Genomic DNA, 17,558 nt, shown 5'->3' with positions numbered 1-17,558 from the left:
TGTTAAGAAGAAACATCGTCTTTCTCAATCAAACTGTGTTCTCAGATACCAGTGCCCCACTCTCCCATAGGGGTTTAAACCTTCAAGCAGGTTTGAAAACTGCTGCCCAGAAGATTCCAAAGCTTGGAGGTTCACAGTGACACTAGCATATTAAAAGTTTTCAGACGTCCACCAGTAGGATATCAGCTTACCTTTCTATAACCTGGCCATTCTTTGATTTATTGAAACTAACCACACCTTTTCTTTTTCAAGTAATAACTATTAACATCTCAAGAAACAATATTGTCTTGCAGAACACAACTTAGTCAACAGTAAAAATTCAGCTCAGGGAATTCCCCTGGTGGTCCAGTGGTTAGGACTCTGAGCTCTCACTGCTGAGGGCGTGGGTTCAATCCCCTGTTGGGGAACTAAGATCCCACAAGCCAAAATAAATAAATAAATAAAATAAGAACTCAGCTCCTTTTTATTCTACTTTGGGATGGTTGAACTAAGGGGTACTATCCTGTACTCTACATTAAAAATATACCTTACATGTTGGAAAACAAAATTTTAATTACTTTGGTCAAGGCTGAGTATTTACAAAGGGCTGGTCACCACAAAGGGTTAACCTTTAAATGGAAACTCCTGACCTCACACCACTCTGAAGACAGGAAGGGAATGATTGTTAGGATGCTACTGCTGGATTAGTTGCTCTAATCTATGCCCACAGTTTTTTACATTTAGATCTTCTTTAAGATAACAGAAAAACATGAGACACAACCACCAATCTGATTTTTTGTTATACTAGTTGACATTCAAATAGGAGATGATCAACATTCAGATCTTTATTGTTTTATCCTACTATCAAACCACACAGGATTATACCAGGTTTTAGCTTTGATATCTATCCTTCAGTTTTAATGAAGCAGAGAGAATGGCAAAGCTTACCAGATGCTCTAAATCTATATTCTAAACCTCAGGCTCTTATCTGTAACTGTCACCAAAGCTCCTTTATTAGGAAATCAAAATGAAGAGAGGTTTACATTAAAACACACTAATGAAAGCTCTGCTTAGAGCCACATACAGAGAAGGCTGAGGCAAACAGGTAAAAGCTCAAGCCTTTCCTACAGCATCACCGATGGCTTTATAAAAACTTGTCTACCCACCAGTAGCTCACTGGCTCTTTAATCTCTTACCTGGCAATCTCTGAACATTGCATGGGCCTGTGTACACCGGTGATGTCCAAATCCACTATCTCTAATCAGATTCAAACTGATGTTTTCAATGGCAGTGAACTAAGCATTTTGATGGTAGTGAACTAAGCATCTCTACTTGAAGGATGAGCCATGGCTCACATCTAGCCATACCAGCCCCTGCCTCCTGTGTTTTCTATTTCTCCACTGCAGTGGTCCTCGAAGTACGGGCCCTGAACCAGCAGCATCAGTATCACCTGGAAACTTCTTTGAACCAGAAGGGGTGAGGTCCAGCCACTGGTACTTGAACAGGACCTCCAGGAGATTCTCATGCATACAAAAGTTCCAGAATCACTAACCCAATGGAACCACCATTCCCCTTTTACTCAGACTCAAAATGCAAGTGTTTTCATCTTTGCATCATTTTCCCCTTTCCCTTATTCCCCATTTCTCACACGTTAAATGGTTTCCCAAATCCCGTCACTCAACCTCTCTACCACTATTGAATCCATTCCCTTCCTTGCCATTCCCACCACTACTACCCTAATTCGGACTCACATTAACTTTAGACTATTGTAATAACCCTGCACTAAGTCTTCTCCCCACCATGGTGGCGAGGGGCCTTCATTCTGCTTTTCACATTTCTCCCAGATAAATCTGTTGAGTAGTAGTAACTGAGTAGTAGTAACTACTCATCAATAATCTCTATCCTTTCCTCAGTGTTTCCTGAACTCCAGGCTCTCTGCTAAGCTTTAACATGCATTACGTCGTTAACTTCTTAGTCAGACTGCAAGGTAGTGAAGGTTACCCTCATTCACAGAGGGCTGACTTGACTGAAGTCATTCAAAACCAAGATTTGAATCACATCAGTCTGACTCCTAACCCCATGGTGTTAACCACTGCACACCATGCCCTTCACACCCAACCTGTAGTACGGTTACCACAGCCTTATTTTAAGACCCTCGGCAGTCTGCCCCAAATACCTTTTTTTCAGTCTCCTGCCACTCTCCTTCATGCACCTGGACAGAACTATTCATAATTTCCTATACTTACCACTCAGAGCTTTTTCTCACCTTGCTCCATCCACCTGAAATATCACCCTCCCGCGTGCCTAGAGTCCTTTATCCAGCCCTTGGGTAAAGCACTTAGCCATTACATGTGTTCCATTTACTAAACTGAATTCTCCTTAAAGAACAGTGAAATCTATATTTCATCCATCTAGCTTCTTACAAGACCAAGACAAGAAAATCCTGCTAATTCATTCTGGGTGGATTTTACACAGTACACTTTATTTCGTATGTTATAATCGATCACATAAATTTTTAAACTGACTGATTCCTAAGTATTTTTATATAATGACAGGCATAATATATTATGGTTGGTCCTTTATGAGGCTCTTAAAGCATTTCAAATGTAATAATAATCACATGCTTACAACGTAGGTAAGGGAAATCAGAAAAATCAGTGGTACAAAAGGATTTGCTACCTTTAAAGTCACAGCGATATGAAGGCAGAGCTGTAACTAGAACCTGTGTTTCCCTAAATTTTGTTGACTGCTCTTTCAATAAATCAGCTCTGCCCGTGCTCCGCAACAAGAGAAGCCACCGCAATGAGAAGCCCGCGCACTGCAATGAAGAGTAGCCCTCCGCTCGCCACAACCAGAGAAAGCCCGCACGCAGCAACAAACACCCAACGCAACCAAAAATAAATAAACAAATAAATAAATTTAAAAAAATAATAAAAAATAAATCAGCTCTGTCAGGGATTTCATATTATTCATGGTGACATGGGCAAATAGGTTCTCTCTCTTTTTTTTTTTTTTGCAGTACGCGGGCCTCTCCCGTTGCGGAACACAGGCTCCGGACGCGCAGGCTCAGCGGCCATGGCTCACGGGCCCAGCCGCTCCGCGGCATGTGGAATCTTCCCGGACCGGGGCACGAACCCGTGTCCCCTGCATCGGCAGGCGGACTCTCAACCACTGCGCCACCAGGGAAGCCCGATTAGACATTTTTTAAAAATTCATTACGAAATTATGAAAAATAATAATGACTTAACATTAATAATTTATCTGGTTTTCTAGCACCTAAATATTTCAAAATTAGTAAGACTAGCGATGCATGTCACCTAATGTTAGATGTTTATTTGAGAGCTAATTGTGCAGATGATGATAATGCATATACATCATTATTTGCTGAAATGGAAAAGTGAGAGGAATAAATGACCAACCTCCCACTTCCTCTCTGTGGACTAGTTGTTGCAAACACAACAAAGAGTATGAAAAGGATAAGAGAAACAAAAACAAGGCAAAATTGAATCTTCCTTTCTTCAGTAGGTCTAATAAACAGCGCTAGGGAATAAGAGGCTAATTTTCAAAATGATTAATTTAAGGTTTGGTTAGTAACTTAATGAAGTGTAATGGGGAAAGAAAACAAATACTGTCTAGTGCAGGTAGCGCTTGTCTTACGATTATACTTTTTAAATTACTAGGCTTACTTCTACAGCTGTTCTTTCTGCTTCGCAGATATTTTAAGACTAAAGTGTGGGGAAGCGAGGAGGTAACTAGAATAAGAATATACATTTATGAGCTGTGCCCTAGTCAGTTAAATGGTTCCCTGAGAAGTCTTGTTACCCAGCCCAAGAGGTGTAAGTGGTATTCAATTGTTTTTCCTTTTTAACTTTTCGATTTTTACATTTTACCTGTATGGCTTCACTAACATCATTTGTTTCTAAACCTCCAGAAATTGTCCTGGGGTTCTTGAGAAATAAGGTTAAGAGAAATCAATGTATTATTGATAACCACAGGACATCTCTAACCTACAGGAAACATTAAAGCCTTAGGACAGAACTGGGGCACGTCAATGTGTCTGCATCTAGACTCATGACCATCCTTATTTTCAGGTCCACAAGTGTTTCCATACTCGGTGTCCTCTGTTTTTCTCTGACTCTCCTGCTTTCTCCCCTAACATCCAGCTCTTCTACAGGTGAGCTAAACAGAAAAGCAATTAAAATTTGTTTTAATTTTAAAATTTGTTGTTCCCAATAGCTGTATTTTCCTTACTTAGCTAAAAAAGTGGACAAGTTACGGTGCTTTGTGACCACCTAGAGGGGTGGGATAGGGAGGGTGGGAGGGAGGGAGGGAGGGAGACGCAAGAGGGAAGAGAGATGGGAACATATGTATATGTATAACTGATTCACTTTGTTATAAAGCAGAAACTAACACACCATTGTAAAGCAATTATACTCCAATAAAGATGTTAAAAAAAAAAAGTGGACAAATAAGGTTACTTTTTTACTTGTGTTAGGTCTGTATGGCTCTCAGTAGAAAAAAAAGAAAAAGAAAAAAGTTCTTAGAAAAAGGTGCCAGACTTCATTACATTATTTTTATTGTTCACACTAATTTACTTGCCTGAAAGAATCTTTAAATTACCATATTTAGAATTCTTTTTCTCTTGCACATGATATATACTCACGAAGTGACACATCTGCTTATGTTTAGAGCAGACATAACTTGATATTAAATGTCTTACTTTCTTATTTTTTGTTAAGTCCTAACACTAGTGGTAATACTAGGTACCACCGAATGAAGGCCAACTGTGGGTCAGGCACTCTACATATTTTTTTCTCTAATCCTTACAAAAGTGCCGGCCGCTACTGAGTTGAGCAATCATAGCCTGGGAGAGGCAAAATAAATGACTTGCTCAAGGTCACATAATTAGGAAGTGGAGCGCTGGAAATGGAACTCTAAATTCTTGCTCTTTCTGTTACAGGAAGCTAAAAAAAATAAGGTTGTCTCATTTTCTATTCCTGAAGGTTATATTTAGAACTGTATTGACTTTATTGCTTTAAAACATTTTTTCCCAAGTCAAATAAAGCCCTGGAATGTAATAAGAATAAAGAGTCAGATGCTAGTATATATGGGAACTTAGTAATTACGACAAAGGTAGAATTTCATTCAATGGGAAAAGAACTGCTGGTATAATTAGGGAAAACAAAGCTAGATTATCACCTCAAACCACACACACACACACACACACACACACACACACACACACACACACACACACACACACACACACACACACACACGTTCTATAACAAATGTAGGGGAAAAAACCCACTATATAAAAAGATGACCTAAGAGAATATTTTTTTTCAGTATCTTTTTTTAAAAAAACTGAAGTATAGTTGATTTACAATGTTGTGATAATTTCTGTTGTACAGCAAAGTGATTCAGTTATATATATATTCTTTTTAAAAATATTCTTTTCCATTATGGTTTATCAGAGGATATTGAATATAGTTCTCCATGCTATACAGTAGGACCTTCTTGTTTATCCATCCTAAATGTAATAGTTTGCATCTACTAACCCCAAACTACCAATCTATCCTCTCCCTTGGAAACCACAAGTCAGTTTTCTATGTCCGTGAGTATGTTTCATAGATAGGTTCATTTATGTCATATTTTAGATTCCACATATAAGTGATATCATATGGTATTTGTCTTTCTCTTTCTGACTTACTTCACTTAGTACGATAATCTCTAGTTGCACCCATGTTGCTGCAAATGGCATTACTTCATTCTTATTTACAGCTGAGCAGTATTCCATTGTATATATGTACCACATCTTCTTTGTCCGTTCATCTGTTGATGGACATTTAGGTTGTTTCCATGTCTTGGCTATTGTGAACAGTGCTGCTATGAACATAGGGGTGCATGTATCTTTTTGAATTAGAGTTTTGTCTGGATATATGCCCAGGAGTGGGATTGCTTGCTGGATCATATGGTAATTCTATTTTTAGTTTTCTGAGGAACCTCCATACAGTTTTCCATAATGGCTGTACCAACTTACATTCCCACCAACAGTGTAGAAGGGTTAGGAGAATATTTTTATAAACTTGGGATGACAGAGACCTCCTTAAAGAAGACAAGAAACTGCCAAATCAAAAGGGATAAAATAAGCATATTTAACTTCATAAAAATAAAACTTCATACTCCAAAAGCTCATGCAAAGTCAAATGCCCAAAAAAAGAGAGCAAGAGAGAAACATTTTTAACACCTAACATATAACACACATTTAAAATCTCATATAAACAAATTTACACATAGTAAAAATAGGAAGAGTATCAACAAGCAATCCATCTAAGATGAAATGTAAATGCTAATTAAAATATCAGAAAAAATGTTCAATTTCATTCATAAGGAGAAAGAAAATCAAGTAACAAGATGCTGGTTTTCATCATATTGGCAAATATTTTCAAAGTGTCCCATCCAGGGCTGGGGAGGAACACTTGGAGAAAAGAGCACAGACACATATTGTTCATGTTAGCGTGATTTGCTATTATAATCTGGTAACCTCTTTTAAAATTAAAAATATATATTCCCCATGAGCTTGCAATTGCACTTTTGGATATATACTCTGCAGAAATAAAGTCAACTGTATACATAAAATATTAATTGTAGCATTTAACAATTTAAGAATCTATCTATATGGCAATGTTTTAACAAACCATGGAAGCTCCACACTACATGTAATAACTACTATATATGTGGTTGTTAAAAAGAATGAGCTGGACCTTTACCTGTTGCTTCAGAAAGACCATTACATGCAATTAAGTGAAAAAGCCAGCTGAACAGCTGAGTAAAACACAGCAAAATAATAAAATTAAAAATCTCTATATGTGTTAGTTTGAGCATGGAGAAAACTATGATAGGAATATAGCAAATCAGGAAGATTGGTTACCTCAGGAGGGTGGGAATGAAAAAGGGGTCAAGATATTATTTACATTTATCTTCTTTCATTTATTTATTTAATCTTCTTTTATTATCTTCTTTGTATTGTTTCACTTGTAGCTAGCATATGAATTCCTTAATTAAAATCTAACCCCCAAAACTAAGAAGAAAAGAATAAAAGGGCTAAAAAAATTCTGTTTAAATAGTACCAGGACAGATCCTGCTTAGGAAACAATCTAATTCCTGGAAAACGGTATTCTGATTGAGAGGAGGATAGATGTTTTTACCTTTTTGAAGTTATTAAAGTACTTTGAAGTATTCAATAGTATTCTAATGACCCATTCAAACAATGAGCAATAGCACTTAGATTTACAAGTTCTTGGCACTGGTAAGGGCATGGAGAAAAGGTGCTATGGGGATGTATATTGGTGCAAACTCTTGTGGGGGCAATTTAATAATATCCAAAGAAAAAGAAGTGTACCGACCTATTGATCCATCAGTTTTTTTTTTAAATTTTATCATTCAGTGTTTTTTTTTTTTTAATTTTTAAATTTTTGGCTGTGTTGTGTCTTTGTTGCTGTGCACGGGCTTTCTCTAGTTGTGGAGAGTGGGGGCTACTCTTCGTTGCAGTGCGCGGGCTTCTCTTGTTGCACAGCATGGGCTCTAGGTGCGTGGGCTTCAGTAGTTGTGGCATGCCGGCTCAGTAGTTGTGGCTCGCCAGCTCTAGAGCACAGGCTCAGTAATTGTGGCACATGGGCTTAGCTGCTCCGCGGCATCTTCCTGGACCAGGGCTCGAACCCGTGTCCCCTGCATTGGCAGGCGGATTCTTAACCACTGCGCCACCAGGGAAGCCCTGGCCCATCAGTTCTAATGCTGAGACTTTGGCTATACTTGGAAAGGTACACAAAACCAACCAACCAAATAAAACTGGAAACAAGCTAACATACATCAACGAGGGACTGGTTAAATATATTACATACCTCTTTAAGATGGGACTCCATGCAATTGCTAGAAAAGGCTGAAGTAAACCCACATGTGCTGGTGTGGAATAATCTATAAGAAAGATTACCCAGGAAAATAAAGCTATGCAGTTGTTTTTCTAAAAAAGACAGATGCTGGAGTAAGCAGAAAACCTTTTTTTCTTGATGTATACTCAAGAAACTTAACCAGGTAAAGTTTTAACCATTGGGAAAATGGACTGGATGTTTGTAGGGTAGTTTACTTTTTATTTCATACTTTTTAGGTGAATATTTAATTTTTTTAAACTTGGGTATTCATTTGTTACTAGTTTTTACAAATACAATAGAATAAGAATTGTTTTTTCATTTAAAACCACACTAAGAACCTAATTTTTACTACTAGTTAAAGGCTCCCATTCTGACCTATTTAAAAAGAGCATGTTTTAAGAATTAGTTTTCATAAAGGGCGTGAAATACATGATAGCAGTAATAAATACTTTACATGAAAATAAATGTTGTATAATGAACTGATTAATAATGAATTCTATGTATATATTTCTCTTAAAACTCTTTAATAAAGAATTGGTATCTTTAGAAAGGTGCTTCTCAGCTAGTTCTATAGTTTTAATGAATTTTTTCCCAAAAACTTCTAACAAGTAGGGAAGGAAGGAACAACTTATGCTCAGTGTAACCATAAAAATCAAATCCACATAATCTTTCTTACAAATTCTATATATCAACATACCTTTTGGAAATAAATTCTGGAAGAGGACCCTACACTTAACTTTCAATTTTAAATCATGTTAGGGTAAAATATACATAACACAAAATTTACCATTTAAACAATTTTTAAGTGTACAACTTAGTGGCATTAAGTACATTCACACTGTCATGGAACCATCACCACCATCCATCTCCGGAACTTTTTCATCTTCCTAAACTGAAACACCATACTCATAATTCCAAATTCCTCCCTCCACCCAGCCTGTGGCAACCACCATTTTATTTTCTGTCTCTATGAATTTAACTCTTCTAGGTAGCTTGTATAAGTGGGACCATACAATATTTGTCACTGGTGACTGGCTTTTGTCACTTAGCATAATGTTGTCAAGCTTCATCAATGCTGTAGCTTGTCTCTGAATTTCCTTCCTTTTTAAGGCTGAATAATGTTCCATTGTTTGTATATACCACAATTGTTTATATATTCATCCATCAGTGGATAATACCTGGATTGCTTCTATATACTTTTTAAAAAATCCAAAATTTTGTTTCAAATTTAAGCAAACTTATAAGATTTTATGAACACTGAAAATTGAAATTCATCTAATTTTCAGGTGTCATGAAATCACCTTCTTCTAATTATTTTTAAACCATTAAAAAAGGTAAAAAAACAAAAAACATTTAGCTTGCAGGCTACAAAAAAACAGGCAGGGGCCAGATTTGGACTGTGAGCCAGAGTTTTGCTTACCCAGGTCCTAGAGCTTAAAAACTTGTCTCTTTAGAAGCATGTGCTTAGAGGTAGATTACAACAAAGATGGAAGGATTCTAAGACTTGCACTCCAACCTGGATCTGATTCTAGGCTCTGTCACTTACTAGCTAAATGATACTGAAAAGTCACTTTAACATCTATAAGCCCCAGTTTAACTGTCTGTAAAATGGGGATAACACCCACATCACAGAGGAATTGTTAAATGCTGCATAAACCATAAAGCTGTTTTTAGAGAGTTGGGCATTATATAGTAACGATTATACATCTGAAAAAAGCACCATGTTCTTCCCTAATAGGTTCACTTGCCAAAAATTTGGGGATATACAGTATTTTCAATTCCTAAGTGGAGAAAAAAATAAAGTAATCTGGACTATAAGGAGATGCCTTGGATTCCATTTTTATCAAGCTCTTAGTATTGTACCATGCTATTATACCATTCAGTTAATAATTTACTTCTTTCACCTTCTGATCATATTCTGTTCGCAATAGCTCTGCTCTGTCATTTTTTGTTTTCTCTTCTCAAACCTCATATAAAGAGGATCCAATTCTATATATCACAAGAAGAAAGTGGTGGCTGAAGCACCACTCATGACAAACACCTAAGAAAAGAGCGGTTGCTTCTTGCTAGTATCATATGCTCTATTTTCTATTTATTAAATTTCAAAACAAGTAATTTTAGCAAATTTAGGGACCCTCACAAAATTAAAATGTATGATTTCTATAGTCAGCGTGACGAATGCCAATGAACAATACAGGGATGGTGGATAAATATGTTAAGTTGTTCTTTAATACTCAGATACTGATTCAATGCAGCCCAAAATCTTTATTCAATATTTCCCATCATCTTACTCTATTAAGAAGTTCCTTAACACTAGACCTATGGTGATCATTTCACAATATATACATATATTGAATCATTATGTTGTACATCTGAAACTAATATAAAATTATATGTCAATTACATCTCAAAAAAAAAAAATTCCTTCCTGGGAATTCCCTGGCAGTCCAGTGGTTGGGACTCAGCGCTTTCACTGCCACAGCCTCACGTTTGGTCCCTGGTCGGGGAACTGGGATACTGCAAGCCAAGCAGCGCGGCCAAGAAAAAGAAATTTCCTTCCTTGTGTCTATTTTATGAAAATACCGAAAAACAGCTTTTTCTTCTTGTTTTTTGAAGATATTCTGATCAGTAATTGTCATGCCAACAACTCATACCTACAGTTAACAGACATGAGAAAGATGGGGCTGAACTCCGTAACTGTCTTCTCTCCTAAAAGCAGAAGTTGATGTGCCCAGAGGATGCTACCTCCGAGCCGAATGCCTGGTGCAGGTGGTCGGCAGAGCATCAGGTTCGGTCCGCGTGCCTGTCCAGGCCCGAGGCTCAGGAAAGCAGAGGCTAGTCCACCGGGCTACACCTGCCTCAGAGGTGCAGCAGCCTCAGTGCCTGGGACCATGCCTGCTGCATGCATGTGTAAGAATGAGAAGGCTGGTCCCTTTGGGAAGGAAAGATAACTCAGTCTGCCAGAGGAGACCTTCTGAGCCCATCAGCAGAGTGAATGAAAGGGCGTGGAAATACCACCATGTGGCAGGCTATGGCTCTCTCTTACTACTCTCCTTGAAACTAAACCTAAATGATCACTTTAAGTACACATCTGTGACACTTATCTTTTAAAATAAACTAATGTGTTTCTAATTAAAATAAAACATTTTAACAGTATTGTGTAATGAAAGTCAAGAATATCAGATGGTAGGTAAAAATACATAATTTGGCCAACCTTAGCATTTTCTCACAGCATACAGTAAGTTAGTTTGAACAGCACAGAGTTTTAGAACAGCACATACTTAGCTGGGTTTAAGTTAAGAACAATGACATGTTCATTGTAAAGGCTGCTGGGCTGATGACTCTAGCCTGGCACCCTTGCACTCCAGGACAGTATATAGAATGGCTTGGATGGTTTCTGGCTCTCCACCCCTTTTCATTCACATGAGTACAATTGTTTTATGATTGAATACACCAAATTTTAACCATTCTCTTATAATCTAATAAGACTCTAGCAGAGATTCACTTAAGGAATTATAATATACTAGTATTACTAGCTATTATTTATTAGGTGCTTACTACGAGCCAGATACTGTACTAATGCTTTCCATGCATGTCGTACATGGTGAGTACAACCAATAACCAATGAATGACTTCTACGTGCTAAGTATCTCTTATTTAATTTTTATAACCACCCCACGACGTAGTATCACTACTCTCATTTTTGAGATGCAGATCGTGAGTGTCTAAGGTCACACACCTGGCAGATGGCAGAGCAGGAAGATGAAGCTAAGAGGCGTGACTCCAGAGTTGGTGCTCTCTGTCACTGTCTTTCAGCCTCCCACCGTGACCTACAGAGTGTAGCAATGAAATTGATTTCCAGGTGAAGAGAGGAAGATAACAACCTCTTAAGAACAATACAAGCCTAAGGAATCCATCAAAGGTCTCGCTGCCTGGCTTGTAATTGTACTCTGATGTGATCACCTCCTTCAATTTAATAACTGTGACTCATCAGTCTTTCTTTGGCATTATCTAAATAAGATGGCACTGTTAAGTAGTACCGTAGTGGTCTCAAGTTCCAGGGAAGCAGCTGTTGATGAAGGGAATCTAGTTTGCAGCTTTTTAGAGACATCTTCTCTATGGTTTCCCATCTGATAAACAGGGCCTTCTGTGATGTCCAGCTCACTTTACAGAGAGAGAGCAATGTCTTCAGTGGATCTTAAAACTCTTGGGATCACAAACAAGGACTTGTAAGTGCAAGTCAGAAAAGAAGTGCTATATTGCTTCATTTATCTATCTGGATTTCTCCATTCTGAATTTTCTATGCAGATTTCTGTTTCTAAGCTCATTATTGTCAATATATCTGATTGAGAAAGAAGCTAAACAAGTCCCAGGTGAGACTGTACCATAGCAACAGGCCTGCCATGAATTCTCTGGGAAGCAGAATTTCACAGGAGTATTTGATTGCCTATTCACATTCTTGATTATAACACACCGAGCTGTTAAACTAAATTGTATGCCATTAGTGTATGGAAGAACTTTAAAAATTAAACTACCCTGTGTGAAGATATTTTTCACACTTAGGTTCACACTGAGATGTGTTTAATTGTATGGAGCCCATTTCCCTTCTATTTAGAAAACAAGAGAGACATTTTTAAACTATTTCAGAACTTGCCAATGTCACAGTGTAGTAATGTGATAAATAAGGCATTACTACCCTTTATCACAGGTAACTATTGAATCCTTTTTCTGGTTCATACATATGTGTTTAATTCTCCACTGTGATTATGACAGAATACAAATGTACTGCCCTTAGAATTTGATCAGGAGTATTAACGTGCTGTACCTTGAGTTAAATAAACAGTGGCCAAAATAACCATAGAAAAAGAAACCTTGAGGTTAAAAACCACCTCAGTCTCATAGCAGATTACACTTAGACCTGGCCAAATCTAAGTATAAAAGTAAGACCAGGTGAGAATACAGATAGCATGAGCAAAATCCATCACAACCATCAGAAAATCAACTCAAAGCAAATCCAAATCATCGCCATCCATCTTTATGTTTAAATACAATACATTTAACCAACTCTTCCCACATTTTGGCTATAAAGGGTGCTGGAGACAGAGTAAAACATTTCACAAACATTCAAAACAAAGGACAGAGGAATGTTCACGAAGTTATTTTTACACAACCAAATCTGTTACTTATGCTACTAGAAACACCCAGTGGTGTGGCTCTAATTCAAATTATTTACATTTAATTTTGTAATGCATGGTACAATGTTTCTATAGCAGATCTGCCTTTCTAATTACATTCTGCTCTATTATTAAAATCAGTTTACATGTCCTTAACATTTACCTGCTGTAAGGGAAAGGAGGTGTCCCAGAAGCCTACTGGGCAGGAGGACAGATGGCTCACAATTACAAATACACCAACACGCTCCAGAGAAGAAAGAACCGACTGAACAATCCCAAGCCTTAATTACTTTATAAGCACTTAAAGTTTACATAAGATTGGTCCCTTGTTTCCTTTCTTTCATTTTTGATGATGTTGTATTTGGCCTTCCTCTTAGAAGACTGGGGAACTCCCTGAACTACCTAGAGCGCAATTAGAAGTTATCCTTTCACTAAATAAACATGTATTTATATTTAATTGACTAGGCATGGCTTTTATGAGACAAATTCCTTAGAATCTATTAATATAATTAGAATATTCAGGGCTATTTATTTCAAGCAAGCAAATAGTAATCATAATATTGGGTTGGCCAAAAGGCTCATTCGGTTAATAAATACATTGTTCAATAAAGTTCTTGGTGAAAATGAAAAGTGTCTTTTAGTTTTTAACTTAAAAACCGAACGAACTTTTTGGCCAACCCAATACACTGGAAATACGCAGTGTTGCAAGCATTATATAATGCACACCTGTTGCTTGTGCCACCTAGCATCTTTTTACCTTTCTTCTAGATATGGCGTTCTGATTTTTCGATGGGGAGTCCTACCTGCCCTATTCTCAGACCATGTGAATTTAGTATATCAACGGTGGGGTTGCTCGAGGTATAGAGAAAGTGGCAAGACCAACAAATAGTTTTTAATAAAGACGAAGAATTATTTAGGGGGCCAGTACAAAGGAAGTGAGCTAAAGGACAGGGTTTTTTTGTCTAAGAATACAATGTTTAAAGGAAAAGGTTGGGCTTCCCTGGTGGCGCAGTGGTTGAGAGTCGGCCTGCCGATACAGGGGACACGGATTCGTGCCCTTGTCTGGGAAGATCCCACATGCCGCGGAGTGGTGGGGCCCGTGAGCCATGGCCGCTGAGCCTGCGCGTCCGGAGCCTGTGCTCCACAACGGGAGAGGCCGCAACAGTGAGAGGCCTGCGTACCGCAAAAAAAAACCAAAAAACAAAACCCAAGTTCATTACTTACATGCTTTCCACACAACTGTGGGAGACAATTCACTTATGACATCCCTATTTTAAAAGGGAGAAAAATGGAAGGAAAAGGAGCCACCCAGCCCAAGTAATTTCAAAATCCAGTGGGGACAAGGTTTCAAGGCCTGGGAATAATACTCTGTGGCTTGAGGCTCTACCGTTGGTGTAATTTTTCCTTTTTCTTGAAGGGTAGCACATATTTGCACCCAGGTAGTTTTATAAGCCTGTTTTCTGACTATGGAACTTTGCAAGTCCAGCAGCTTTTTTATGTTTCACCCTGTCGTCTCTGTCCCTTTCAGTCAAACTGGCATTGTCGCTGCTGATATAATATTCTCAAAAACCTTGCAGGTCTCCTGTATATTCATGCCATTAAAAAAGAGGGTCCTCCACAGATCTTTCCTGGATGATCCTATCTCCATTCCAGTATTCTGCTGAGATGGTTGACGGGACCCATGAGTCACACATCTAATCCCTTCAGTACTAAAGACTGTGCACCTACACCCCTGGCATTCTTTCCAGAGCACACTTACTTAACAATGAATCTTCTAATCTTACTGTCTTTTGTGATCTGGATAGGCTGAGAATTTTCCAAATCCTCAAGTTGTGGTTTGCTTTTTTTTTTTTTTTTTTATAAATTTATTTATTTTATTCATTTATTTTTGGCTGTGTTGGGTCTTCCTTGCTGCGCACCGGCTTTCTCTAATTGCGGCGAGCGGGGGCCACTCTTAGTTACGGTGCGCGGGCTTCTCATCGTGGTGGCTTCTCTTATTGCGGAGCACTAGCTCTAGGCACGTGGGCTTCAGTAGTTGCAGCACGCAGACTCAGTAGTTGTGGCTCCTGGGCTCTAGAGCACAGGCTCAGTAGTTGTGGTTCACGGGCTTTGTTGCTCCGTGGCATGTGGGATCCTCCCGGACCAGGGCTTGAACCCGTGTCCCCTGCATTGGCAGGCGGATTCTCAACCACTGCTCCACCAGGGAAGCCCAGTGTGGTTTGCTTTTGCTTGAGAGTCCTTCCCTCAATTTATGTCTTTCCTCTCGCATTTTACTATGAGCAGCAAGAAGAAACCAGGCCACATCTTCGACACTTTGCTTGGAAATCTCTTCAGCTAAATACCAAGTCCATCGTTTACATGCTTTCTACACAACTGTGGGAGACAATTCATCTAAGTTTTCTCCCTCTATTTAACAAGGATCAATTTTCCTCTAGTTTTCAGTTATATATTCATCACTTCCTCGGAGCTCTCACTGGGAGCACCTTTAATGTCTATTATTTCCACCAACAGTCAGCTTAAGGCAATCTAGGCTTTTTCTATCATGTGCCTCAAAATTCTTCCAGCCTTTACCTGTTATCCAATTCCAAAGCCACTTCCACATTTTAGGTATTTGTTAAATCAGCACCCCACCTCCTGGTATCAAAACCTGTATTAGTGTCCTATGCCTGCTATAACAAATCACCATAAACCTAGTGTTCCTTAGAACAACAGAAATTTATACTCTCCTAGTTCTGGAATCTAGAAATTTGAAATTAGCTTCATTTGACTAAACTCAAGGTTGTAAGCTGAGATATATTCATCCCAGAGGTTGAAGGGAAGAATCTGTTCTTTGCCTCTTACAGCTTCTGGTGGTTGCTGGCTTACCTAGGCTTGTGGCCCCAACACTGCTATTTCTGTCTCCACCTTCACCCTGCCTTCTCTTCTGAACATGTGTCAAATCTCCCTCTGCTTCTCTTCTATGGACATTTGTGAAGGCGTTTACAGCTGACCTGGATAATCCAGTATCATCTCCCACATTCAAGGCCCTTAATTTAATTACACCGATAAAGACCTCTTTCAAATAAAGTAATATTTACAAGCTCCAGGTATTAGGACTTCCTAGCTTTGGGGAGAGAAGCATTACTTTGCCTACCACAATCACAATACAGAAGCATGGCATATTACTACAAGTCTACTATGTTTATTAAAAAAAAGCACTGAAATCGAATTTGGCTCTTCCAAAGTGACCATTTGTTACTTAATATTGCAATAAAAGGCTGCAAGTTACTTTTCTAAAGCTATTATGTTAATGTGAAATACTTATTCTGATTTTTCCATTTACAGATAAGTGTAATTAACTTTGCAAACATAATTTAAAAATGAGGCTGATAGTACAGCTAAGTAGAGTAAGCACTGGTAAATTAGCAAATACAAATAGTTGCAAAGACTAAAAAAAAATTTCTGCAGAAAGCCAAAAGATTTTAGGAACAGATATGCCTGTATTTTAGGAAACTACTCTTTAGGAAAATACTTTTTTCCCCTTAGGAGCTAGGGTAAATAAGTGGCTGACATCTCTCTTTTAAAACTTAGTTATATTCAGTTTATACTTGTATTCTTTGGGATAAAGAAGGGCCAACGGTGATCAAATACCAGTTGGGAGAATCCCGGCTGAGATGGTTTTAGTAGAGCAGCAGGCAAGCTAAGTCCCTGCCAGTTTGATCAATTACCCTGGGAGTGGCTTCACAGCCAAGAAATTGGCTCGCCCACTTGCATTTGCTGTTACAGTAAAGGGAAGATTTAGAGACACTAGTAGTGCTAAACAAATTAATGCATTTTCTCTAACCTAGAAACAAACAGCTTGAGGTTCTCTATCTGGCCAAATAAAAACTGTGTCCTTGTAATAGCTTTAATTGCTTTGGTAAAGTTAACCTAAAGACCACAGGCCCGGTGGGAGTTTTAACACTAAGAAAGGAAATTGTTCTTTTCCTTTTAAGCATATCAGGCAAACCAGAATTACGTTAGAGAATGATCATTAATACTTAACAGTGAAAAGAATAAATAATGACAACTAAGTAATTGTATTTGCAAAATGTTATTCTAAAACAAAATTGATTCATGCAAGTCATTTTGAATATATAGTTGTGTTTTTGACATAGAAAACCATAAATAAGCAGCACAGCAACCTAATCTGTTTTCTCTGTTATTGTCATCTTTAAAAGGCTAGGCTGCCTAGACTGTGCATTCCTGGTAGGGTACCTCATTTGTTTTCCAGAAGTTTTTAAATTTTCTCTTAAAGTATCAATTTTGCAAACCTAAACCTAAACTAACAAAGTAACGATAAATGTTGAATACTTAAAACATATATGTCGGGATTTCCCTGGTGGCACAGTGGTTAAGACTCCACGCCCCCAATTCAGGGGCCCGGGTTTGATCCCTGGTCAGGGAACCAGATGCCACATGCATGCCGCAACTAAAGAGCCCACGTGCCGCAACT

General features: G+C 38.3%; 1 protein-coding gene across 16 annotated transcripts in view; it reads right to left on the bottom strand.

Annotated features, from left to right (window-relative positions):
• Nucleotides 1-17,558, bottom strand: part of PKP4 (plakophilin 4) — a 252,351-nt gene that overhangs the window by 123,450 nt on the left and 111,343 nt on the right. For 2 of the 16 annotated variants that reach the window (XM_079925013.1, XM_079925027.1), the window contains exons 2-3: nt 11,650-11,740; nt 7,884-7,956 (exon numbers count right to left, since the gene is read on the bottom strand). The exons of 12 other annotated variants lie outside the window; for them this stretch is intronic. Coding sequence is in view for 2 of the 4 variants with exons in the window: in XM_079925027.1 (XP_079781153.1) it covers nt 7,884-7,904 (21 nt within the window). In the remaining 2 variants the exon portion in view is untranslated. The remainder of the gene's footprint in view (nt 1-7,883; nt 7,957-11,649; nt 11,741-17,558) is intronic. 2 more of the 16 variants (XM_079925019.1, XM_079925028.1) reach the window with 1 other exon arrangement.

This window comes from Stenella coeruleoalba (assembly GCF_951394435.1).
Source record: "Stenella coeruleoalba genome assembly, chromosome: 6".
Taxonomy (NCBI): domain Eukaryota; kingdom Metazoa; phylum Chordata; class Mammalia; order Artiodactyla; family Delphinidae; genus Stenella; species Stenella coeruleoalba.
Note: the sequence above shows the minus strand (reverse complement) of the source record. Positions and strands in the feature narration are given on the sequence as shown.